The sequence below is a fragment of the Bidens hawaiensis genome, unplaced genomic scaffold (assembly GCF_021521415.1).
Source record: "Bidens hawaiensis isolate Kalapana, Puna unplaced genomic scaffold, B.hawaiensis_p1.1 tig00000780_1, whole genome shotgun sequence".
In the NCBI taxonomy this organism is placed as follows: Eukaryota; Viridiplantae; Streptophyta; class Magnoliopsida; order Asterales; family Asteraceae; genus Bidens; species Bidens hawaiensis.
This window is the reverse complement of record NW_027491045.1, coordinates 4,561,747-4,588,001: the sequence shown is the minus strand read 5'-3', so window position 1 is coordinate 4,588,001 and position 26,255 is coordinate 4,561,747. Positions and strand designations below refer to the sequence as shown.

The 26,255-nt window shown below is 34.2% G+C and overlaps 2 protein-coding genes across 4 annotated transcripts; both read left to right on the top strand.

The window, feature by feature from the left end:
* The first annotated feature begins 2,117 nt into the window (after positions 1-2,117).
* On the top strand, positions 2,118-10,034 carry LOC143538946 (RNA-binding protein 1-like). 3 transcript variants are annotated; one of them, XR_013136344.1, is made up of 8 exons: positions 2,118-2,205; positions 3,578-3,681; positions 3,769-4,003; positions 4,281-4,342; positions 5,865-5,946; positions 6,073-6,484; positions 7,509-7,914; positions 9,688-10,033. XR_013136344.1 is itself a non-coding variant. In XM_077032390.1 (7 exons), exons 1-7 carry the CDS (start codon positions 2,163-2,165, stop codon positions 9,707-9,709), a joined length of 960 nt encoding a protein of 319 aa, XP_076888505.1. In that variant the 5' UTR covers positions 2,118-2,162; the 3' UTR covers positions 9,710-10,034. The 3 variants fall into 3 exon arrangements, 2 of the variants coding, with proteins under 2 accessions (XP_076888505.1, XP_076888502.1); XM_077032390.1 differs by lacking the exon at positions 7,509-7,914 and having other exon boundaries at positions 9,688-10,034; XM_077032387.1 differs by lacking the exon at positions 9,688-10,033 and having other exon boundaries at positions 7,509-8,114.
* Positions 10,035-20,384: 10,350 nt separating this feature from the next.
* LOC143538929 (conserved oligomeric Golgi complex subunit 8-like) lies at positions 20,385-25,368 on the top strand. The gene is made up of 11 exons (XM_077032370.1): positions 20,385-20,959; positions 22,695-22,843; positions 23,092-23,169; positions 23,285-23,378; positions 23,507-23,581; positions 23,668-23,964; positions 24,035-24,102; positions 24,189-24,243; positions 24,313-24,451; positions 24,544-24,728; positions 24,953-25,368. The coding sequence occupies exons 1-11, from the start codon at positions 20,672-20,674 to the stop codon at positions 25,259-25,261; spliced, it is 1,737 nt and encodes a 578-aa protein (XP_076888485.1). The 5' UTR covers positions 20,385-20,671; the 3' UTR covers positions 25,262-25,368.
* Positions 25,369-26,255: the final 887 nt, after the last annotated feature.

The following is a 26,255-nucleotide window of genomic DNA, read 5'->3' as shown; positions in this document are numbered from 1 at the left end:
CGGATTCACGCTTGTCTCATTCTTGAGTATTATACAGTCTCCAAATGGGATTAATGTAGAAGGAAAATACCTGCCTATAAAGTTGAAGCCGATTTCTTTTTCGGGTAAAGGGTATTTAGTTCTTGTTCAAATGGTGGCATCAAGAAAAGAGAAGGGCGGAATAATTATCACATTTCATGATTACTGGCCTAAAAAAAATCTTTGATCTTGCTCACAAAGGAAAAGCTTTTCATTATCATTATAATCATGAATATGAGTATAAGGACTAATGTGATGCTGTGAAGAACGGTTTGACATCTTTAGTATGTTACGAAAGCATTTAGGAGAATTTATTAGTCCATTATTAGGGTGTAAGATTAAATATATAATTATATATATTTATATATGGCCATTATAATCATTAATATTATAACAGATCAAAATATTAATTATACCTTATTATATATTAGTTTGGTAATTGTTGATGAGCCATATTACCCTTACTAACTAATAAAGGGTTTCTCATTGGGTGTATATATTGAGAGAATAAATTAACATCATAACCTAATCATACACACATAACAATTTGTGTGCCTCCTCTCTCCTAAAATCGGGTTCCTCTCAAGAACCCTAACACCATCCTTAACTATACATCCTAAAGGGGAACTCGACCAAGCTGACAACCATGTCGTCTACATCCGTCTTTGTTGCGGTTACTACTCTCCATGCTGTAACATGTTCATAGGTTAAATATTTATCATGTTTTCAATTGCTTACATGAAGAACTGATCAACATAGGGAATAACAGAAGTAACCAAGAAACATTTGGAAAGAGTTCACAAAAAAGATCATCTAGGTCTACTCCACGATCAACGAGCAAGTCACGACTCAAATTGTTGATCAATCTGCCTCATAACTAACAATATAAAGGGTTGGTATTGCTACACATCTTATCAAGCGGTAAACAACAAAATATTTACATTACTTTTCTCTTATCAAGATCATGTAAGGAAAATAAACGCGTAAATAATGTGATTCAACTGGTAAAGAAGTTGATAATCATAAAATTGTCCCTCTTCTACGTAGATTGTGTCATGGTATCTCGATCAATAATTAAGGTTACTAGGGGCACATGGAGTACCAAGAAAACCCGATTCAAAATCATACGAGGACACCTCATTTTTTTTATCAAAGTAACGTACCCCAAAAGTTGGCCAAATTGCCGTAGGGGGCGGTGTTTCAAACTACCCAAATTCTCGATGCATCTTTCGACACAACTTCACATATGCTATTTGGTTAAAGTATTAAAAGTACAGACTTAAGTAAAAGTAAGTACCAAAAAATCTTGTATCATGCTATATCAAAACCACAAAACCTTCGTACAACTTTTTATGACAATCGATCTATGAAGATGAATGCGAGGAATAACCTAGATGATAATGAAGACAAATAACAAACTGAAAAAAAAAAAACGAAGCTGAAAAAAATTGCTGGAATCGAAGATAGTAAACCTTCGATTTATTGTTGAGATATGCTTGCTTCCACATGACTATAGAATTGGGCTACTTCAAAGGGCAATTTTGTCTTTTAGTTTATTACAATTCCTAATTCTTTTGTAAACTTACCGACCAAACATCTTAGCACTTTCATTCGAATTAATTGCATAAAGTTATTTCAAGGAAACCCATGAATCGAGTATTCAAATTGGATGAATGATAGCACGATGACTCGTATTTGTTGGTGAAATGACTATTATCACACACCTAGTTAGTTATTAAAGCGTTCATAATAATATCCCATCAGAACGATCAAAACCGTAACAAATAAAAATGAAAAAAAAAACTTTGAAGCTAGGGTTCAAATTCGACGAATAATATCAAAATGACTTGCATTTGTTGGCAAAAACGATTAAAAAACTATCACGGGACACGTTAACGAAGTTTTTTCGACAACATCCACTAAAATGACAATACAGACGTACATAATAATAATCATTAGATTGTACCTACATTTCAAGCAACTTTTTCGAAAATAACAAAAAAAAAACATCACACACTCCACTTTAACAATAACATAACCGAAAACCGAACCGTTTTAAAACCGAAATCAAAGTATAAACACCTATATTGGAGTTTCATAAAAGCCTCTGAACAATAACCAACCAGAAGCAGCAGTTTATATCAATGGGGGATCCGTATTATCGATACGGAGCTTCATCTGACAGAGGTATCCATTATCCATCCGTACACCTATTTCAAAACCCTAATCCTTCAAATACATCATTAAAAGTATTATAATTACATAGTTACTGTTTAAATTTTCAATTATCGCCTCTGTAATTAACCGAATTTGTTCTTCATTCATTCGATTATATTATAATTACGTTAATTGTTACAGTTTCGAGTCAACAGTCAATGATTGTAATTAGTTAGTGAATGTAATTATGCAATTGTGAGTGTTTGGTGTTAATTTGGTGTAATTGAGTTGACCTAAGTTTCAATTGATTGAGTTTTGGGGATTATTGTCTGTTAACTGATGAATTAAGTGAAAACCCTAGGAAACATGCTATAATATGGTGCATTATGTTATTATTAAAGATTTTATTAATCAAGTCTATTCAATCGATTATATCGTGAAACCGGAATTGCGTAGTCAATGATCCTTGGTGAAAAGAGTTAAAACAATTGTTGACCTAAGCTTCCGTAACCGTAAGATCGAGTAATATATATTTTGTATCGTGTTATAGTTGATGGAGGTTTGGGGATTCTAGTTTGTGAGACAATCTAGGGTTCGTATTATCGTATATGTATCAGCAGTATGGAAATTTGAAGTTTTGAAACTGAATCATGTGAAAGCCCTAGGAAATATACTAATATATGGTGCATTATGTTTTTATACAAGATTTTACTAATCGAAGTGTATTTAATCGATTATATCGTGAAACTGGAGTAACGTTTATTCTTAGGATTTTCGAGTCAACTTTGACGAACAGTAAATGATCCTTGGTGAAAAGAATCAATCAGTTTTTTACCTAAGTTTTGGTTTTTTCGTGAAACATGTAAGATTGATTATCAAGTAATTTGTATTGTGTATTTGTGCAGAGTATTACAGTCAATAGAGTTTTGGGGATTCTAGTTTGTCGAGCAATCTAGGGTTCATAATTTTGTATATGTTTCACTGTTATGGAAATTTGAAGTTGTAAGACTGAATTATGTGAAAAGGAAACATGCTAGAATATGGTGCATTATGTTTTTATATAAGATTTCACTAATCAAGTCTAAGTAATCGATTATATCATGAAACCCGAATTACATTTAGTCTTAGATTTTGGGTCGATTTTGATTAACAGTCAATGATTCTTAGTGAAAAGAATTAAACACTTGTTGACCTAAGCTTCCGTAATGTAGAGTATTACAATCGATGAAATTTTGGGTCTCTTAGTTTGTCAAACAATCTAGGGTTCATATATGTCTCAATAGAATGGAAATTTGAAGTTTTGACACTGAATCATGTGAAAACCCTAGGAAACATGCTAAAATATGGTGCATTATGTTTTTATACAAGATTTTACTAAGCAAGTCCATTCTTTCTGTGACAGCAACCTATCCTGGTTATACACCACCTGACGCATCAACATTACCATCGCAACATTGGCAGACCTCTCATACCGACCTGAGTAGCTCATCTCTTTTACAAAATGATGTAAGAACTAAGAATTACACATATGATTTTTTTTTTGTTGATATATTAGCTAATAAGTGTTTACTTTTGGTTTATTTCTATTTAAAGATACTGGGAGCGAGTGTTGGTGCTCGTCCTGAGCCCGCTTCTAATGGCTACCCATCTACTTATGAAGATCCATATTTAGTTGGAAGAAGAGATATTATAAATGAAAGTGGGCCTGGGATTTCCAGCATATTAAATGACAGGCCCGATTCCTTGAGGAAGGCTGATGTTGGTCGGGAATCTAATTTCTTATTTGTGGATGCACTCCCGTCTGACTGTTCCCGAAGAGAAGTATCTCGTATCCTTTTTAGATTGTTGTTGCTCTTATGTAGTTTTTATAATCATATTTGAGACTTCTTGTGGAGAAAAAAGTGTTTTAGGTCAACTGATTGTGTATGCGTGTCAGCGTGTGTGTTACATGTTAACTGATTTTCATGAGAGAGAAAATGAAGTTGCAATTAATTTGAACTTTAAAGCTTACAGTAATATCGCCTATTGGATAACTAATCCTTAGAATTATATTTTGTCTAATAAAGTTATTGACATGGAAGTTGTTCCTTGATACCTGGCAAAAGATCTCTTCCGTCCTTTCCCTGGCTTTAAAGAAATTAGACTTGTACACAAGGAGCCAAGACATGTAAGTTTGATAGTTCTATTTATTTGGGGGAAGGTTCATGTACATTTTAATATTAACATGAGAACGTAGGAAATAATACCAATTTATAAAAAAATGAGAACGTAAGAAACAGCAACAACCACAATACCAATATACATAAACGATGATTTGTAATAACAAAGAAAAAAACCTAAAAATTACAACAAAAGAATCAAAATCAATAACAAAATAATAACAACACATACCAACAAATACTTATAACAGCAAAAGAAAAAATTTATAATAACAACAAAATATAAATCAGCAAATACTTATAACGTCTCATATTTGAAAATTAGCAATTACGAACAAAAAATAACAGCAAACACCTATAAAAATAAACCTAATAATAACAACAAATTCGTTCTCATTGTTTTCATGTTAAGAAATAAATGTATTTGATCCTGATTCTATGTATTTGTGTTTCCCTTTATTCTTATTATTGTTAATAATGTTTTGTTTATATCATTAGTTGTTTGGTTTTCCTTTTATACTAGAATGCATAAAGATAACCTTAAAAGTATTATTTTCAAAAAGGAAAGTATGTTTGTTGGCGTAAGCCGCATGGGTATAGAATGCCCCAATAATTATAAAACAAACTAATAAATGTAGCTAAAAAAATTCAAATACATGCATATGGCCATGGCTCTTGTTAACATGAAAATCCCCTACTAGGAGTAAACAAGGAAAACGTGGAAAGAAATATAGACAAAAAAATGGTATGAGGCGTATAAGTTTGTGTATGCGCTTTTAGGTGTTCAAGTGATTTATTATGTGTAATGCAATCTTGAAGTTTGCAGGGTTTTGGTCTTCTTATGCTACCATATTTTATATTTGGAGTGTACTTGCTACATAGTCTACTTGTACACAAATAAAGCCCAAATAAAGAGGATTTTGTGGCAATTACAACAAATAAATTGTCAAGAAGTAAAAACATAGTTATTTTTTGTGATAATTGAGCATATAATTAGAAGGCACATGATAAAAACAAATACCATTACATTTCACATGTATATAAGGTGCATTCTTGTCATCAAGATGAACTGCAAAACATTTGCACATATAAATGGTTCCCTAGATGTGGTATCTGTATTTAATAGCACATTTCTTTGATGTATGTTACATAAAACCTGAATATTACTATGATGTAAGTGATATTGATTACAATTTGATGCAACTGAATGAGAGTTTACTTCCGATTGGATGTCGGCACACATGGGTTTTCATTCTTACTCAGTTTAAGAACATGAATTTGGTTTTTTCTAGGCTGATCTGTAGTTTCGGAACCTATTGTCTTCCTTCCATCTTTTATCATGCATTTTTGTAGCTGAATAAATGATTAGTGCAAAATGCTGTCTTTCCTTTTTTTGATTTTAGGCTCACAAATTCCGGAACATCATGTCTGTTTTGACAGTTTAAAATGCAATATGCTTTTCAATCCTAATTAATAATCATGATCAGCTTTGATAGTGTTGGATATTTACGTTAGTATCGTTAATTGCAGAGTACAGATAAACCCATGGTTTTGTGCTTTGTTGAGTTTACAGATGCCAATCGCGCTTTGACTGCTATGGAAGCCCTTCAAGGTTTGGCCAATCTACTAAACTTAAACTTCGAATTTGTTGAATTTTCTTCTTTAAATGTTAATTTATTTCGATAATTGGTAGCTAATGTTGAGAAGTTAATATTTGAGTGTCTGGGATGCTATGCAGGTTACAAGTTTGACAACAAGAAACCTGATTCATCATCCTTGCGAATTCACTTTGCTCATTTTCCATTTAAACTGCCATCTGATGATGATGCTCGTGTTTCATCTCAACCGCCGCCTGGTGGTGCTCGTTTTCCATCTCAGCAATTGCCGAATGGTGCTCGTTATTCATCTCAACTACTGCCCGATAGTGCTGGTTATCCTTCTAAACTACCTCATGACAGTGCTCATATTTCATCTCAAAAACCACCTAGCAGTTATTATTCTTCATCTCAACTACCGCCTGATAGTGCTGTTTTTCCATCTCAACAACCGTCCACTAGTGCTCATGTTCCATCTCAACTACCGCATAATAGCGCGCACTCTCCATATCGACTACCATCACATAGGGAGGAACAAGATGTTGCTGTTATAAGGTAACTACAACATTATATGCCTTTGTTGATCATTTTGAAATACCTTGTATTAGTTATAACATCTTACTTATTCTTTTTTAAAAGTTTGGAGTTAAAAATTTCTATTAGTTCATTACCGCAATATTGTTTTTACGGATGAACAATGAAGATATAGGTAACTATAACTTGAGCGTTCTAGGTAGAAGTGGGGGAGTTCAAATTCGGCTATTCAAAAATTTTGGATAGTAGATTTCAATATCCAAATTTCTACAGATTCGTAGATTGAAACAGATACCCGATTTGTAAAAAAAAAAAATCGGAAAAGCATTTTCCAAGCACATTTCAAACAGATTCAAACATAATTAGTTTTACAAATTGCATGTGTCAATAAACGGTTACCTGTTGAGATAACGAGAGGATAAGGAAGACAACAAGTGAACTGATAAAATGACGATAAGAAATCATGGTCATAGTAGATTCGAGATATCTTTCAAGCCACAAATGGTTCAGATTCTTTTACTCTCGTGCATTCACCCAATATCCAAACCATAAATATTCTAAACCCACCGGTGAAGAAGAAACCCACCAAAAAAGCTTCTGCAAGTGGGTTACAGCTATTCTCCCTTTGTTTCTTTTTGGCATCTCAATTCTCAATTAGTGAAGTGAAGGTGCGAGAGGCTGACATCGGGAGCGAACAAGAATTAGGGATTTAGGTTTGATTTTGAGGCCAACTTTTAATAAACTAATTAGTATTTATTATATTCAGATATTATCTGAATTTTTTTTTAAAACACAGTTCAAATCTGAATCCGAAAATTTAGATTTTCGAATTTCAGATGTTTAAGGTTCGGAATTCGGATGCGGGTTCAGATTTGGATTTTTTTGGCACGCCCTTATATAGAGGTAGGGACTAAATTTAGTCTTGTCAGCTAAGTTTTGTTTGCATTTATTTTCTTAGAAAAAATTGTTATTTTTATATACATATATATTTGTTTACTAAAGAATATGTATTATTGTTATTTTCTATATGTTTGTATGCTAATAGGGAGAAAGAGCTAGCCATTGAAGACGAGGAACCGGTGGTGAAGAAGAAGTTCAAAAATGAACCCTCCAAAAAGAAGGAAAGTGCAGAGGTGAATAAGTATCAAAAGAAAAAGTTTTGTATCAAGTGCAAACAAAATCACTATGGTGAGTGCTATAGCTTCAAAAACTGCTATATCTGCGGGCAGCCGGGTCACATAGGCAAGGAATGCACAAGCAAACCTCGACTCTGCTATGGTTGTGGTGGGGCGGGGCACATACACTCACTTTGCCCTAATGGTCCGAAGCATGAGAAAAAAGGCAAGGGTAGTGGGGCCTCGGCGAAAAAAGATGGCCCTCCCAAGAAATAAATGTTGTGCTTTCAAGATGATTGCCAATATGGGAGGCTAGAGGCGTCGATTAGCTTAGAGGTATGTTCTTAGTCAAATCTCTACTTGCTAGTTGTATTATTCTATTTGGATGTGAATTATTCATTCGCATCTACCAAATTTTGCAAACAATTTGATTTACGTACGAATGAGCTACTAGATGAGGTCTTAAGAGTAGAGATAACTAATAGTATCCTTGTGTTAGTGAAATAGGGGATTTGGTGGTTGCATGAGGTCTTAAGAGTAGAGTATTCTTGTGTTAGTGAAATAGGGATTTGGTGGTTGCATGGTAAAGTTGTGGATGGTGAGATTATGAGGATAGACGGGTTTGATGTGATCCATTTGGGTTGATGAGTTAAGTTGACTTTAGAAATGTGTTGGTTCATGTTGGAATGTTGAAAAGGATGGTGACTACTGACTAATGCACCAATAACATTCATGGATTTGATGAAACGGGCATGTTGGGCTTATGTTGGCAGTTTAGTAATAGTATTCATCGTTAAATTTATTATCTACTTGAAGAGTGAGGAAGAACATAAACAATACTCACAAGAAGTGCTTTATATAAAGTAAGTTGCTTGCCAACTTTTGGCTTCAGGAAGTCTAATTTTTGGGACACACATTGGTGTACAAAGGCGTAAATAAGTTGTCCGACTTACAAGTAGGCTTGCCTAAATTTGAAGGTGTGTTGAATTGGAACGGTTAAGGACCCCATTCATGAATAAAAGCTTCTTGGGGGGACAACTTGGATAGGGAGGACCGGGCAAGTGAAGTTATTGTGGACTTATAATTTGTCTCAAAGTTTGAAACAATAGTTGATAGTGGGTGTTTTCCTTACCCAAAGGAACCAACAGCGTTATGGTTCATAGTGATGCATTGAAGTCGGAATTTGGTTGTGTGTTGATGCATCATCGTAAGTGTCTGCCTTGCAAATTTGGTGACGCTATTTGTTTGTGTTATATATGGTTATCTAGTACTGAATTGTTAGGGTTTATTGTTGTTTAACCAACAAGCTCAAAGTTAGGTTTCTCCAGGGTTCTGGTTTATCACTTGTATATATTGAGGGTTCGCACTCCGTTCTAATTACCGTATACAAATTTAATTTACCATTTATATGGTATCAGAGCTAAATGTCATGGAGCAATCTTGATGCCCTTTGTGGCGCCCGTGGGCTTACTAGTTCATCCCGCTTATGATCAGGGTCCACTCCACTGGTTTCGTCCTGGCTTGGACTCATCAGGCGAGCAGCAACGGCTCGCAACCAGTGTTTCAATTAGGGCTTGTTTTCTATTCTTGTCCCAGTGTTCCTGTCCCGGTTTCTGGATCTTGGTTCGGATTCCTGCTTCTGTTTCTTATCTGGATTTTTTTTCTCTTGTTTCGGATTTCTGTTTCTGCTCCTGACCTGGTTTCTTGTCTCTGTTTCATGCTTGTGTTCTAGTTCGAGATCGAGATCGCGGTCCTTTTCCAGCTAATTGCTGCTCTTTTTCTTTTATAAGTTCCAGATTCCCGTTCTAGATTCTAGTATACTTGTTTACGATGCAACATGATCGTTGGATGGAATTATTGAATGATTATAATTGTGAAATCTGTTGCAATCATTCGAGTAAAAGCTAATGTTGTAGCATATGCTTTGAATCGTAAGGAGCATATAATGAACTCATTCTCATTAACTCTGTGACGATTGAGGTTATCACACGGTTAAAAAACTTTTAAGAACCGTTAACTGGTTGACTTTTATAGTTTTATGGGTCTGGTTTATTAGTAAATATCTGCAGTTTTTAATGTGAAGTTATTGTTTTTGTTCTTGAAAAACAGGAGGATAGAGTTGATGAATTAAGGAAACACACGGCACAAAACAAAAACAACAATGGCTGTGAGGATTTGGAGTCTCATGTTAACATCATTAGGAGAAATATGGTTGCATTTGCATTTTAACTTCTCCAGTTTTATTATCATGAGATTCCTTTGTTGTCAGTTGTCACAAAATTATTTTCTTGCACATCTTGATTGTTTTGCCTAAGTTTTTCTTTTTCTTTTTTTCTTTTTTTACTTTTGTAAGATGTATGTTTCGGGTATCTTTTGAAAATTAGTATATGGGTAACTCTTGATGTATAAATCACCGTTTTTATCTGTCTTTCTCTTTGTCTTTATCTTTATATTTGTTTCTAAGGTTGAACAGTGAATAATATATGTTATATTTTTAGAGTATGATCTTTTACAACACATGTGGAAAATGTTGACAAGTGTAATATAATAATAGTAGTATAATACTGCTTTAAACTAATGTATGATTTAATAATGTATGTTGTATATTATAAAATATAATGTTACAATACATGTGGGATAAGGTTGGCATCTATAATGTGTTCTGCATATTTTACAAATATTCGGTTAAATATGAACACTGTATTCGAGTATTTACATGCTATAAACTTTTAAAACTATTTTAATAAAAAATATGTTTTTTTTATTTTAATGGTAAATGTTGTTCAAGCAAGTATTATTAATAGTTAATAGTATTAATATTAGAATCATGTGTAATGTGTATGCAGGCCATTTTTATTCTTTTATTGTATATTATGAGTTTGTTAAGAGAGTTACTTTGTATCTATTCTTTAAGGTTTCATTATATAGTATTGTATTATAAAAAGTACTAGAGGCTATAGAGATAAGAATGTTAAGAGGGATGTGTGGCACTAGGTTGGCTAGGAAAGAGATGAGGTTTTTTGGGAAAGACTAGGGGTGACTAGTATATTGGATAAAGTAAGGGAGTGAGAGATTGAAATGGTTTGAGCATGTGAAAATGAGACAGACAATGATGACAGTTAGAGTAGTGGAAACCATCACCGTGGAGGGGACGAGGAATAGAGGAAAACCCAACTTGACTTGTGATGAGCGGATTATGCAGGATTTGATGTACTTGCACGTATCTGAGCATATGATTGGGGATAAAACTTCCTAGAAATGCAGGATTGATGTTGATGTTTTTCAGGAGATGGTACAAATTTGTCATGGTATAAATTTGTCTTAGCTTCGTCTCAGGGGTTTAGTTTTGCGTTCGACATTGAATGCTATCTTATTCTTGTCTTTGTGTTTTTATGGTGATTTATCTGTTACTTCTATATACTTATTTTCAACATATTGCTATTATTGATAGCCTATACAAGTACTATATTTATAGTGTTGCTTGTTTTGTTTTGTGTTGTCCAGTTATATTTTATCAAGTCAACAAATTGTTTTTAGTGTAGAGGGACTTTTTAGAAGCAATATCAGATAAATGTATGATTTGTCTACATCTCACTCTTCAAAGACCCTACTTAAATATTGTAGGAATTTATTAGATACGGTTGTGTCGTTCTTTTATAAACAATAAATATATATCTTTTTGACAATAACAAGTTTGATTCCAATTTCACCTTTCCAAAACAAAAGGCTATAAAAACAAAAAAACTTGGTCAAAGTATGAAAAAGCATGCAAGATACATCATGAAGCATGCTATATTCTTCTCTTTTCCTAAACTATTTCATTTTACACATGCTTCATTTCACAAATTATATTATGTTATAGCTTAAAATATATGTTTTCAAAATATATTTGTAACCACCCTACAAATGAGAACAAATAAGAGAACCTTCACATACCACATGATCCACCCCTTATCTATATATAAAGATACCAAGTGTTTCGTCATTTTACGGTAAGACAGTCATGAGTAAAAACTTTACAAACGTCTCAACGACAAATTCTACCGATTCAATGGGCTCTTCACTAATGTATGTTCACACTCCCATACATATCATCGACGACCTTCTTTGGATTTTTGTTTGATCCATTGGTAATAATTAGTCAAACTCTTTGATAATTTTTTATCGGTAAAAGTCTGTTTTCTAGTAGCGTCTGAACATGACAGTCTGATGCAGTTTTGACTAGCAATCAATGGCTCAAGAACACAATAATTTCATTCAAACAATTCGAACCAAATGATTCGGGTGACAAGCTTAAAGCTTACAAATTCTTTAATAATTCATCAATCAACTGAGCTAAACAAACGACCTAAAAATCCTATTTATAAATAAAAATAAACATTTGGGTCGGGTTGATTTAATGGGTTGGATGCTTCTACATCACTAATAAACAATAAGAAAACGAAAAACATCCAACAATAATCAAGAACCAAGGTACAAATACAATGCCATGAACAATCATGAAATGAACTAAATACAAATCAATAAAAAAGATTGAAATTGTTTAGATTCATTCATTCATCCATTGTTGATTGAATCATGTATAGAAACAAAATTACAACTTGTGTGTATAACATAAAAAATGTCCATAAATTCATCCTACCTAAACACCAAATATTCATAATTTTTCCACCAGTTTTCGGTTTACCTGACCCCATTGGTTAACAGGGTAACACCATCTAAAACACACACAAACGAAACTCACAAAATCGAAGTCCCGGCATGATTATGATGCAAAAGATTATGAGCCATATTATCTCTAGCCTTCACCGCACCCTCAGACCTCAACGCATTTTCGACAACCACCATCTCATCATCCACAACCTCAACCAAACCAGGCTCAATCTCCTCATCCCTCAACTCACAAATATTATGCAAAACGCAACACGCCCCGACAACAACCGGCAAATCTTGCAGCTTCATTTCGGTTCGTTTCCGCAAACAAGACCACCTCCCTTTCAACCTCCCAAATGCATCTTTACCAACTTTCAAAACCTCATTGATCTTTTCATTAAAAGCATGTTGTGTCCATGTTAAATGTGGTTGGTTATAAGGCACCAATACCCAATCCATCAACGGGTACCCGCACCCGCCGACGATCCAAACCCCTCTCAACAACCCTCCATCCGCTCGTTGATAAAGCGCGGATTTTTCCAACACTTGGTCATCCGGCATTGACCCGGGCCACCCGATACACACGTCTGTAAACACCCCGTTCGGGTCTACCACACCTTGGACCGTTACCGAGTAACACGTCTTTTGCTCTCTATCCGTTTCGCGTTTGTTAAAATAAGCGGATACGTTAACTTTTGGGGCGATGATTGGTATATGCGTCGTGTGCATTGACCCGATAATATTCGGTATACCCGACACCGACTCGAATTCGGAACTTATTGCTTTCGCTGACTCGGGGTTCGGCCATTGGAGATATTTAGGCATTAACACATCTTTTATCGCGGAACTGACTTCGAGAACAAGTTTATGACACGTCGATATTCCTAAACCGAATTTTTTCGACACGAGGCGTAAAGATTCGCCAGTCGCTAATCTGTATATACAAACAGCTACTCTTTGTTTTACAGGGACTGCATCTCTTAACATGGTGTTCTCTTTCGCAACCGAAGCGGTTAGCTCGTTGCAAATTAAGTCGAATGTTTGTTTCCCCATTTGGAAGGCTTTTCGGAACTCGTCGTCTGGACATTCTGCACTGTTGTAATGATCCCACCAGTCTGTTGATCGGTCTTTCACCCATAACCGTCGTTGCGGTCCATCGGGGGCTTTTTCCGCGGTTTCTGCGCCGCTACTGGTTGCGATATTCAAATCGTAGCCTAAATCAACCGCCTTTCGCTTCCGTTTTTGGACCGGCTTGTCGTTGGTGATGCTGGTGGTGTTTGGGCTGGTGGGGTTGTTAGGGGTCATTTCTTTCATTCCATAAAGTTATGTAATTGAAAATTTGTTAAAGAATGCAGATCAAGTGTTCAATGAAATGCCTGAAAGAAACGTGAACACAATAACAAAGATGAATAATGAAAAAATGATGGGTATTGATCGTATTGTTGATTGACTACTAGCATATGCTAATTTGGGTAAAACCCAAAGATATACGATGAATCTGTTATATATAATAATAAGTTAAAGGATGCAGATCAAGTGTTCGACGAAATGCCTGAAAGAGATGTGAACACAATAACAAAAACGGCAGACGGAAAAATGATGGGTATTGCTGAATTGACTAGTAGCAAACGTTAATTTGGTAAAGAAAACAAAACCCATACAATGAATCTGTATATATAATAATAAATTAGAGTGCAGTTCAAGTGTACGACGAAATGTCTGAAAGAAATGTGAACACGCGAAGAAAGACGTCGTGTTGATTGACTAGTAGCATACGTTGAATCTTACTGTCTTTTAAAAAACCCAGTTCAGTAATTGGCTATTTGTTAAAGAAATTGTTAGAAATAGGAGAAATAAAAGAATGCAGAGCAGGTGTTCGACGAAATGTGTGAAAGAGATGTGAACGCAGCAAGAAAGACGGTGGATGGAAAACTGATGGCCAATGAGATGGGTTAATGATTTGGGAAAGAAACAAAAGGTATTTGATGTTGAAATGATAATAATATTATTAAAGTGAGAATGATGATGAGAGAAAAGGTGTGAATGCGGTGTGGTGAAGTCGTTTCTTAAAAGAGTAGGAAAGTTCGAGGAAAGAGGATGAATGAATGTGTGTTTGTTGCGTGGGCCGGTGGAGATGAAACATTACTTGGTTGTCTCTTTTGGATTGGTGACAAATTATTATTATAGATTTTTTTAACGGCCAACAAACATAGAATGACTAGGTACTTCGTGTAGGGACCTAATGACAAAAGGTCAATGTCAGCTGGCCCAACCCAGCCGTACAGAGCCCTTAAGCGCTCCAAGTTATCTCCAGTTCCGGGGAATATCCACCCGCCCGAAGGCCCACTGGTGGTAAACCCGGCCGCCCTCAGGATCAAACTGAAGATTACAAAAATCTCAGTTTTCCTTCATTGAACCACTCATATCTCCCCAAATATTGTAAATATAGTTTAAATTTGAGTCTTCGTTAAAAAACTCATCCTCTCTGATCTCTGCCACTACACATTGGAAAGGATAAACTCATGCTCTTATCATATGTTTTATATTAAGACTATTCGTAGTATAGTGTTTCTCATTGTCACCTCAGAACTCTTCCCGTAACTTTGTGAACACCGCCTTGAGCGTCGCTCTGCGTGTTTCAAACTCTATTTCTAAAGCTTGAGTTCGTCTCATGAGTATTTTTTCAAGCTCGAGTTTGACTCAGGCTTAGCTTATTTACTATTTTTTTTTAATTTATTTTTATATATTTATAATTATTTTTTTTGTATATTTTTTTAAGTTATAATTTTATATATAAGATAATAGGGTTATTTAGTTATTTTTTTGTAATAAATATATTAGTTATTAATTAATAAATAAATATTGTGAAAATTAAGCTAATGATAGGCTTGTTTAGGCGCTTGATAAGTGACGCTCGGGCTGGGACTTGTTTATTGCACGAGCTTACTTTTAGGCTCGGATTGGGCTCGTTTTAAGCTTGGCCCGATCAAACTTTTTTATAAGCCAATCTTGAGTAGCTCATGAGCAGCTCCGCTCATTTGCACATCTACTTAAGCGTTTTATAGGAAACGTTACCCACTAAATCCTCCAACCAATCAAATATTTAGGTTATTTATATTTAATTAATTTATAACAATTGAGTAGTAATTGTGGGAGACTTTTCATACTACACCACTTTTGCAAAACTCTTCATTGTTAACGGGGACGCCATGTGTTGCAAAACGTCTCTATATAAGAGAGTTTTGACTACACATCGTCTAATAGTTTAACATTTGAAATATGTTGAATAATAACGTTAGAGAGCATAGAACATGTTGATAATATTAAAGTCAGTTTTACACAATTAATTTATAAATGCTCAGATACAATTCTCCAATAGGTTTTAGATCTGCACCATATTGCAAATTATAAACGAGATTGGAGCAAGTAACTAACCAACTGTGAAGGTATAGGCGTGAGCGGATATGAGTTTCTTGTTCGCCATAGTGATTCCGACGGAGCTTATCATGTTCATCATCCATACACAGACGCTTTCTTCCGGTTCTCCGTCATCCTCTTCTCACAAATTGAATCAGAATCGAGATATTGGAGAGAGGGCACTGACGGCGATTTCAATGAGTCCATATGACGAGTCGGTGTCAAAGTTATTGCCGTAGGAGTGGCAGTGATGGAGATGACTACGGCGACGACAGAGAGACTAAAGGTTGTGATTGATGAAGGTAGGGTTTGGGATTTGGTAGGTATGGTGGGGAAGAGTTGTGATGGAATATGGTGATGACATGGTTTATATTTGACACGTAAGAAATTCCACGTCATTTAAACAAATGCCAAGTCAACAAAAAAAAGCCACGTCATCAAAAAAACTAACGGAGTTAGTGCTCCGTTAGTTCGCGGGTGATAGAAGAAAATAAGGTGAAAGTTGGGAGTGGTGAGAGACTAAGTAAAAGTTGGGAGTGATATCTACCAACAAGTGAAAGTTTGAAGTATTAAAAACAAATTAAACATGTAAAATAAGAGTATAAAAAAGAGGTGATGATATAAGAATCTAGGGATTTGAAGGATGTATATAAGGTCGAGAAATATAAATGTGTTTGAAAAATTAATAACAACACGATATGATAGTTGAGTGAACTTATTAAGGGTGCACTGGGGCACGAGGCACCCCCAAAACGACCTGATGTACCCAAATAAATCAACAATCAAGTGACACCTTATTGTAACCCAAAAGTAACTAAAAGAACCCGAAAATGGCGGGATGGTGTTCCCGATTTACCTAAACCCATTTTTTGTCCATGGCTTCATTACCAAAGGGAGCGGTGTACCCGAATTACCCAAAATTCCTGATGAGGTTAGTCGAAGGTGCCCCTTGCACCCTAACGATACATCTTAGTACCTTTTTTCTTTCTTTTTGTCTTTCCCTTTTTTTCACGTTTCTCATCAAGTTCGAATGTAAACAAGAGAAATTTGCAATTCGAATCTTGTAGATAGTTAGGTTATTTTGTAAGATATGAAAAGATTTCAGTCAAAAAAGAAAATTATGAAAAGAAAAAGGAAAGATATTGTAGGTTTTAGTCAATTTTTATGATTATTTTGTTTTCAAGTTTATGATTGTTTAAACTCTTTAAAAAAATAATTATTCTTATTTTTTGTCCTCCTAGTTTTTCAACCTCTGCATGTTCGTAGCATTATACATTTATTAATTAAGCAACCATTCAAAATACTAATCTACAAATGTTTGATTTTACAAAATGCTTATTTAAAATGATTAGCATAGCTCTACAAAGTGCAAAATCCTATTTGGCTTTTTTTTTTTTTTTTTTTGTAATAGTTTTTATGATGTTTTTGTCAAATTAAGGAGTTAAGAATTCGATAGCATTACTAGAGTATATTAACATGTTTTAGCATGTATTTCACAGAGCATATGCCCTCTAGTAATAATAATGTGATCAATGATGAAGTGTTATTAAAGACATTAACCGACTACTATGAAGTATGAACTATAATTGAAGTGTTTAATAAAGACATTCGGTATTGGGCCAAGGAGAAAGTAAATCAGATGGGCCGGTAAGAGTCATACATGATTTGTGGATCAAGAATGTACCAAATGAATTGTTTTTTATTTTACGAGTTAATGACGGAACTTGAACACATAATGAACATTTAAATGTGTGGGTGGACGAGGGCGAAACTTGAACATTTAACGAAAATTACATTCATACACACACACTATGTGATAATACAAGCAATCATTTTTGTGTAAAATAAACTATAAACAACATGTAAATAGTATTTTTGTTTGTACATGAGCAAATTCACATATGTTGGAAAAATATATATTTCAATTCAATAGCAAATAATATTGAAAAATATTAATGACGTGTTTTAAGTTATAATATAATATTGTCTTCTTTGAATGTTGGATTGGACTGAGATAAATAATCAATCAATCTAGACTAAACATAAGTTTGGTTAAAGTTGAGAGTATTAAGCTCGTACTTGCTAGAGTTAGTGACGGGCTTTGAAGTTGGTGTTACGCTCGTAGTAAGTTTACTATCCTTGCATGTTCAAAAGGTCTGTTCAACGAGCTTGACCCAAGCCAAGCTGCCTTGAGTTGACATGCCCATTCTGTGTTGGAAGCTCAACTCGTATTTAACTCGAGTCAACTAATATGATGGTTTGATGAGTGAATCTTTATATGAATTTTGATGATTTTATATATTTTGTTTGTAGAACAATATTAAATTGTACACATGAGCTGACTGACTTAGCTTTTTATATGTAACTTACAATACCGAGTCATTGATTTACAGCGCAAGTGATTGAGGTGAGACATCCAAAGACTTCATTTAGGCTAGTTGTTAGTTAGATGCGCACGATCAGTACTTTCTTCCTTAAACATAGTTTTACACTTGAAAAAATATGTCATTGTCCATAAAATGACAATTTATCTGCTTTACATATAAAAACTTATCCTTCAATGCATTGTTATTCTTGTACTTGGCAAAAGATTAATTGTGTGGAGAGAAAAGAATCGAAAAAAGAAGAATTTAGTTTCACTCAATTCCACAATTTGCAAAAAAGAAAAAGACACCAAACTTAAAGCAATCATCTTAGATTTTATTTTTAGAATCTCTCTAATTTTTGTCTTCATGAAGACTAAAAGGAATTTATATATATATATATTTAACTCTTATTTATTATTATTATTATTATTATTATTATTATTATTATTATTATAGGATACAAGTTTATAATATATATACGAAAATACAAACATACAATATATCTAAACTCGTCGATTATTTTCTTTTTCAACGATAAATTTCTTTTAACCTTCATCAGCATACTTAATAGTATATATTTAATAGAGTAAACTTCTTATACTTCAACTAAAAACTTATAACTTACTCCTCATTCCTTAAAATGATTTGAAGTATTTTATTCTAAAAGTTTAGAATTTGGATACACTTAAAAAGTGAAAGGTATATAAACATAAGATGATCACAAGTTTCTCAAGTATCACTCTTCCCATATCTTACACAAACTACAAACATTTCACATATGAAACCCCTCTTTTTCACAAGCTTCTTCATACTCGCCGCATCAACGGCTGCTATCGACGACCTTAGCAGTTCGTTATGCGGCACATGTGTCCCCATTTGCGAGTCTCCTCCATCCACCCCCAGCCCCACCGTGCCACCACCGTCTCCATTCAAAATACCACCACCATTTCCAATTTCTCCACCTGTGGTGGCATCAAAGCCACCACCGTCTCCAACTCCAGCCCACCATGGTCCACCTTCACCGCGGTTTTACTACTTTGATTCACCGGAAGGTGTAGCTCCACCTGTGGCTACAAAGTCATCTCCCCCACCAGCTTATTTCACATTGGGTGGAGGTGGACCACCTTCTCCTAGACTTGTGTATTTCCCTTCGACGCCTGTGGTCGAAGGTGGTGGTGGTGGTGGTGGTTTGGCTGGACAAAATAATTATCCGTATCCGTATTACATGTATGATTCAAAGGCTGGTTCTTGTTATGTTGGGATTTTGTGGGTTGTAACGTTGTTGGTATGTGTTACATGTTACATGTTACACTAAGGAGTTTTATGTTTTGGTAATTTGGAGGAAAAAAAGTATGAATATTATTATTATTATTATTATTATTATTATTATTATTATTATTATTATTATTATTATTATCGACAATCACAGGGTTAAATCATTTGTAATTTGTATAGTGCTATAGTGTGAGTAAGAGTGATAGAATAAATACTTGTTATATACTCCATAGTAATATTTTTTACTTTCATATATATAATTCAGTTGAATATGAGTTGATTTCTTAGTTTTATAAAAAGTCTATATAATTTGACTTGACTAACTCGCTTGTTGATATATTGGTAGTTGGGATTGTATAATTTGAGATTGATGTTAACTTGTTAATTTGAGGTTTTTATTTACGTATAAAATCATTAAAACTTAATCAAAACTGAGTAAATCAAGTCAACCTTTCGAGTCGTAAGTTGACTTGAGTTGGAGACGAGCCGAATACAAGCTCCAAATTTGCTTGTATATATTATTACTTTCTCGAGATCTAGTTGTTGTTGGCTTGGTGCGAACTTGCTAGTTATACAACATTAACATAAACTCAACAGTTGAGGAATGTAAAAAGTTTTAGTGTAATGAATGAAATCACATTTTAACACCAATACAGTATATCACTTAGCTTTTAATCATTGGGAAACCAATCAAATAATCGGAGACGATTTGTACTATGTTCCATCTAACGTTTGGTAAACACATAACCACTTGAAAGTCAAGTTATGTAAAACATGAAAAATCTTGATTTATCATGCAAACGTATCACATAACCTTGTTCATAACAAGGCCGTCTCAAGCTTCTTGAAGGTCCAAAGCTATTAATAAAACTATTACCTCTTTCGTTAAAAAAAGTAAATAATAAAATAATTTTTTTTGATCGTATGACTTCTATAAATCCATGTATGCATTAATGCATATAACAAAACCACAAACCCCATCCCACAAATCTCAAAGCCTAAATTGTCCACATATAATATATGACAGCCTTAATGTATTGGAGGCCTAAAATCTTGCTTTATTTCACTCTCTCTTGAGTTAACTTTCATTTTTAACAGCTATTCTCGTCATTATACTCGCAACTATTTGTCAGATTTTGATCTTTACTTTCCTAATTTCCTTAATCTTTAAAATACATGAACCAATATTAATCAATTTATATAACTAAAGTTTATAAATCGATGTTACCTGTTACCACAAATACAATAAAAACATGCATAAAAAGTTAAAAACAAAAACCAAAAGGACCTATATGAGAATACATAAACTTGAGGGACTGTATATGCCAACACTCCAAACTTAATAACCAACTGCAAACACACACAGATCCAGATCATCAACAATGGAGATCGGAAGTCCAATAACCGCCGACGAGTCCACGTCAGCAGCAATGACGGAGCTGCTGCCGTTAGCCTCCGCGTCTCAGCAACCGTACGTGTCCGAACTACTATCCTTCACACTCGACCGGCTGCACAAGGAACCGGAGCTGCTCCGAGTCGATGCGGAGCGGATCCGGAGACAGATGCAGGAGGTTGCGGTGAATAACTACCGCTCGTTCATTTCCGCAGCTGATGCGTTGGTTTCGATTCGGCAGGAAGTCTCGTCTATTGATAAGCACCTCGAATCGTTGGTATATTGCTTGTATCTGATTATTAGGAGGTTGTTGAAATGTGAATTTGAAGTGTATACTGCTGAATGTTTGTGATGTATATGTTAGGTGTGTATATGTATAGTTAATTAGGTTCTTATACAGGCAGTATATATGTATTTGTGATGCATTTGTTAGGTCTGTATGTGTACAGTAAATTGGGATCTTAGGTTTTGTATGCATTGGTGATGTATTCGTTAGGTTTGTATATGTGTAGTCAGGTTCTTAGGCTTGTATATGTATCCGTTAGGTTTGTATATGTTTAGTCAATTAGGTTCTTAGGTTTTATATCTATTTGTGATGTATTTGTTAGGTTTGTATATGTATATGTGATGTATTTATTAGGTTTATACATGTATAGCTAGGTTTGTATATGTGTAGTCAATTAGGTTCTCTATTTGTGATGTATTTGTTAGGTTTGCATAAGTTTGTATATGTATGTGTGATGACAGTAAAATTAGAAAAGTAAGAATATTAGGTAAGCAGAAGGACCTATTGTCCCTGATTGGATGATAAATTAGGGCTTAATTTTGTCTGGGATTAAATTAGACGGTATCAACTATTTAATTGATTTGTATCAGATCTCATATGATATGGCATGAGACCTTACAATATTAAGTAATATATGTATATAACAGTAACTATTAAAAGTAGGGAGTTAGTGACTCAAATCACCAATACATGCTTTTGAGTTGGAGGTTGCAAGTATCAGATAAATGAGTAGATCGATTCATGGTGTATAACGTAAGTTTTATTATGGCATGCTAATTTAAGAACATGTTAGATTAGATTAGGATTGTAAAATGTATAACCTTGCTCTTTCTACATTGTTGCATGCCAAGGCTGAAAAACTCGATAGGCGGCCGACCGGGGAGTTGGGTGTACTCGGGGACGGGGAGTACTATGGACATGGTAAATATAAAGAATTTTAATTTTTGGATATTATACATATGTCAAATATCACATGTTTACTAATATTTATTACAAAATAGGTGAATATTAATATAAATGAGAGAAATACATTTTTAAATACTTAATTATTTTAAAAATTGATAGTAACTAATTAAAAAAATGGTATTCGTTCTATAATGTTATATATGAATTATGTTTTGTTTTTTTAATTCAAAATCGGCTCAAGTTGACCGACTAGATCTGATTCTGGTTGAGGTTGATCACCTTTGATCGATTCTTAGTAACTAAGCAGAGTTAAAGAAAGTCGTCTCGGCACCATACCTTGTAGCGATTACTTGGGGAGTACTCGGTCTTCTAGACCTACTTTTATAACATTGGCTACATCAGTTTTAGTGGCCTGAGATCAGTGACATTAGTGGATTTGATGGTCTGAATCAGTTGTGGGGATAGTGGAGTCATGTGCTTAACTGTGCATTTTTTTGTATTAATCTTTCATGAAGTGGATAGTGTGGGGATGGTTTTAAAGGTGAGAATTTGGGCTTTTAATGATGCTGATTAACATTCTCTTCTCTGGGGTTTTGCCTTTAATTTCGTAGACTACTTTATAAGATTATGATGTATCCCTTGAAGTTTCTGTCAAAAGTTTAAACTGATATGGTGATTATGAAAAATATGACATGCATTCATCACTGTGTCAGCCATTATGAATACAAGAAACTTGATTATATGTTGATGATTATTGTTTCTACTTGCATACTTTATTTGTTTTTAAAGTTAGAATATGAAATCATAAATTCTTGTGCAGATAGCTGAGGTTCCAAATCTAACAGCTGGCTGCTCTGAGTTCATCGATTCTGCAGAACAGATTTTGGAGAAGAGAAAGATGAACCAAACATTGCTGGCAAATCATAGTACTTTGCTTGATTTACTTGAAATTCCTCAGCTAATGGACACGTATGTTTTTTACCTATAATTAGCGAAAACATGCTAAGGTTAAAACTAGTGGCTACTATTCTTAAGGCCTAAACTTGCAAGTGTATAATAATCCAAGTATATAGATTCACATTTTTTTATAGCATGTAGTATACATATGATTGCATTGAGCCTATCTGGAAACACGTTTAGTTGTGAATTTCAAATTTCCAATTTTGTTCAATGTATTTCAAGGTTTCTCATAAACTTTAAATCTGAACCTTTTTTAGATGTGTGAGGAATGGAAATTATGGTGAAGCATTAGATTTGGAAGCATATGTCAGCAAACTGTCTACAATGCACCCAAAGTAAGTTTTTTCCATTCTTTGTCTTTTCACAAAGTCACCTCATAACCTTAGCTTAATGAGTTCCATATTTACTAATTACCACTTTTTTCTGCTTTCCTATTATGTTTTCATAAAGATTACCAGTCATTCAAGCACTTGCTGCAGAAGTTCGAGAGATTACGCGGTCTCTGCTCTTACAGCTTCTTCAAAAACTAAGATCAAATATTCAGGTAAGTTTATAGCAACACATCACAAACTTCTTGTATTTTGATTGATTTTTTGATTCTTGAAAGTAAATAATGTCGATGGGAATAATTATAATATAATTCTGTTTTAAAAAGTCTCTTCTGTATTGCAGTTGCCAGAATGCCTTCGCATTATTGGATACTTAAGAAGAATAGGAGTATATAGTGAGTATGAAATGCGCCTACAGGTATCCATATTGTAGTTAACTGTAACTTAATTAAATCGCCTATTTGCCATCATTTTAACCAAAGTCAATCTTCTTGATGGAGACAGCTTCTAAGGTGCAGAGAATCATGGTTATCTGGGATTCTTGATGAGCTAGATCAGAGAAATGCTTATGAATACTTAAAAGGGATGGTAAACTGTCACAGGATGCATCTATTTGATGTTGTTAACCAATATCGTGCCATATTTTCTGATGATACATCAGGAAGTGAAGAGAATTATGACGGTGGACTTCTTTTCAGCTGGGCCATGCATCAGATTTCTTCTCATCTTAAAACTCTCAAAGTTATGCTCCCAAAGATAACCGAAGGCGGATCTTTGTCTAATATATTGGATCAGTGCATGGTATGCTTTACACAATTATAATAATATTGATTTTTTAAAACTTAGTGTTGATCCTGTTTTCGCTTCACAGTATTGTGCCATGGGGCTTGGTTGGGTTGGATTGGATTTCCGTGGCCTGCTTCCGCCTCTCTTTGAAGAGTAAGCTACTTTTTTTTATAAAAGTATATTTTTTTCTAGTCATGGATCACAAAGTTTTACAACCTTGACTTTTTATATTTGTGCAGGGCTGTTCTAAACCTGTTTTCAAAGAATATGAATACCGCAGTGGAGAATTTTCAGGTGAACATATCTTACTGGTCATAATAAGCTACTTATGTTCATCATTTACAGTTTTTTTTTTCATTACAGTTAGTTTTGGATTCTCATCGATGGGTCCCGTTACCAGCAGTTGGTTTCTCAACCAATAGTTACGGTGAAGAAGGCCAGGAAGATGTTACACCACCTCCTAATTTAATGGAACATCCACCTCTTGCTGTTTTTGTTAATGGCAAGTTTTAAATAACTTTTTTTTAATCTTTTCTTATGTTCACGTATCCTCGATTCATAGGTCCAATAATAAGTTGTAATGTGTGTAACCAGGTGTATCTGCTGCAATGAATGAGCTCCGACCCTGCGCCCCGATCAGTTTAAAACATATACTTGCTCAAGAGTTAGTGAAGGGGCTCCGCACGGTTTCTGATTCGTTATTGAGATACAACACGACCAGGGTGCTTAGGGAAAACGAGTCTGTTCTTTTCTTGTCTCTATGCCGAGCATTCATAGAGGTACACTGCCACTCCTATTGTATTATTATTATTATTATTATTATTATTATTATTATTATCATCATCATCATCATTGTTATTATTATTATTATTATTATTGTTGTTATTATTATTGTTATCATTGTTATTATTGTTGTTGTTATTATTATTATTGTTGTTGTTATTATTATTATTGTTATTATTATTATTGTTATTGTTATTGTTATTGTTATTGGTTGATTCAGGTGGCCTATCCACATTGTGCTACATGCTTTGGACGTTGTTACCCTGGTGGATCTTCGCTTATAACGGACGGAAATAACTTGTTTGAGGGACTAAATCGTCTTTTGACAACATCTTCCTCGAGACATTTACCAAAAAGAGTTCAAAATGCTGAAACGAAAGAGACGGACGATTCACCTGCAGTTGAAAACGGTGTAGTAGTTGCAGATGTCAAAGAAGTTGAGAATAAGAACGCGGTTGAGGAAGAGAATGTGAACAACACGGCTTCAGAATCTCAAAATGAAGAACAAACCTTAAATTCCAAACCCTAGAAGCCCTTCGGATTGTTACGGTTTGTATAACGAATGAAAATTTAAGCAGTTAAAAAAATGGGTAAGGTTGGTTTCTATATGTTTTTACTTGTATATTTAGAGTTGTTGGTTTTTAGTAGGATTTAAGAATGTATGAAAAGATGGAATTGTCTGGTTTTTGCTTTGTAATCTGGCTTTGATATTAATTAATACATACTATGTATGATTTTATTTTTGGGGTTAGATAATACATTTAATAAAGTCTACAATGGGATATATGCAATTGCTCCTAGTAATCTTAAAACACGAGTTTTTATTCAACATTACGAGACATATCGAATATGAGATCATTGTTACATAAAAATTATTTAGAAACTTCTAAAACCATTGATGCGCAATTTTAAATCTTATTAATTTGTTGCCAAATTGAATGGATTTCTATTTGAGTTGACCAATTTGGCTTTATTTGTTTGTATTAACATTTAATACAGTTCCAACGAATTCAAATGATTGGATATAATAATTTAAGAATTTTATGTATTTTGATCAAATTTGTTAGATCAAAACAGAAATCAGAACTAAATTCAAAACTATTAAGATAATTCTAATATCATGGTTTCAATAATATTTGTAAAACTTGTGGATGAAACATACTAGAATTCGAAAATATAAACTTAAACCCGCCAAAAATAAAACCTAAACATAGATCACAAGAATAGTAACGTGAATGATCAAAACCAAACTAGTCGAAAAAAATTTATTGGACATGCATAACAAGTTTACAATAGTATGGTCACATCAAATTATAAGCCAAAGAACTGGATCAACTGACCAAAGAAGAAGCACAATCATAATCAACTGCAAACTCACACTCAAAGCACTTAAAGATCATCTTGTATTGCAATTTTCTATAACACTCAAAACACCTACCATCTCTCTCAAGCCCTTGAACAAAGGCCAAGCGATGCGGGTGATGTTCGATCTCAAGTGTTCCTCCAAATTTGACATTGAGAAA

Coding starts and splice junctions, on each gene's coding strand:
- LOC143538929 (XM_077032370.1), top strand. CDS start 20,672: ATGGAGATCGGAAGTCCAATAACCGCCGACGAGTCCACGTCAGCAGCA. Junction 23,170..23,284: donor CTGTCTACAATGCACCCAAA/GTAAGTTTTTTC, acceptor GTTTTCATAAAG/ATTACCAGTCATTCAAGCAC. Junction 23,379..23,506: donor AACTAAGATCAAATATTCAG/GTAAGTTTATAG, acceptor TCTGTATTGCAG/TTGCCAGAATGCCTTCGCAT.
- LOC143538946 (XM_077032387.1), top strand. CDS start 2,163: ATGGGGGATCCGTATTATCGATACGGAGCTTCATCTGACAGAG. Junction 4,004..4,280: donor TTCCCGAAGAGAAGTATCTC/GTATCCTTTTTA, acceptor ACCTGGCAAAAG/ATCTCTTCCGTCCTTTCCCT. Junction 6,485..7,508: donor CAAGATGTTGCTGTTATAAG/GTAACTACAACA, acceptor GTATGCTAATAG/GGAGAAAGAGCTAGCCATTG.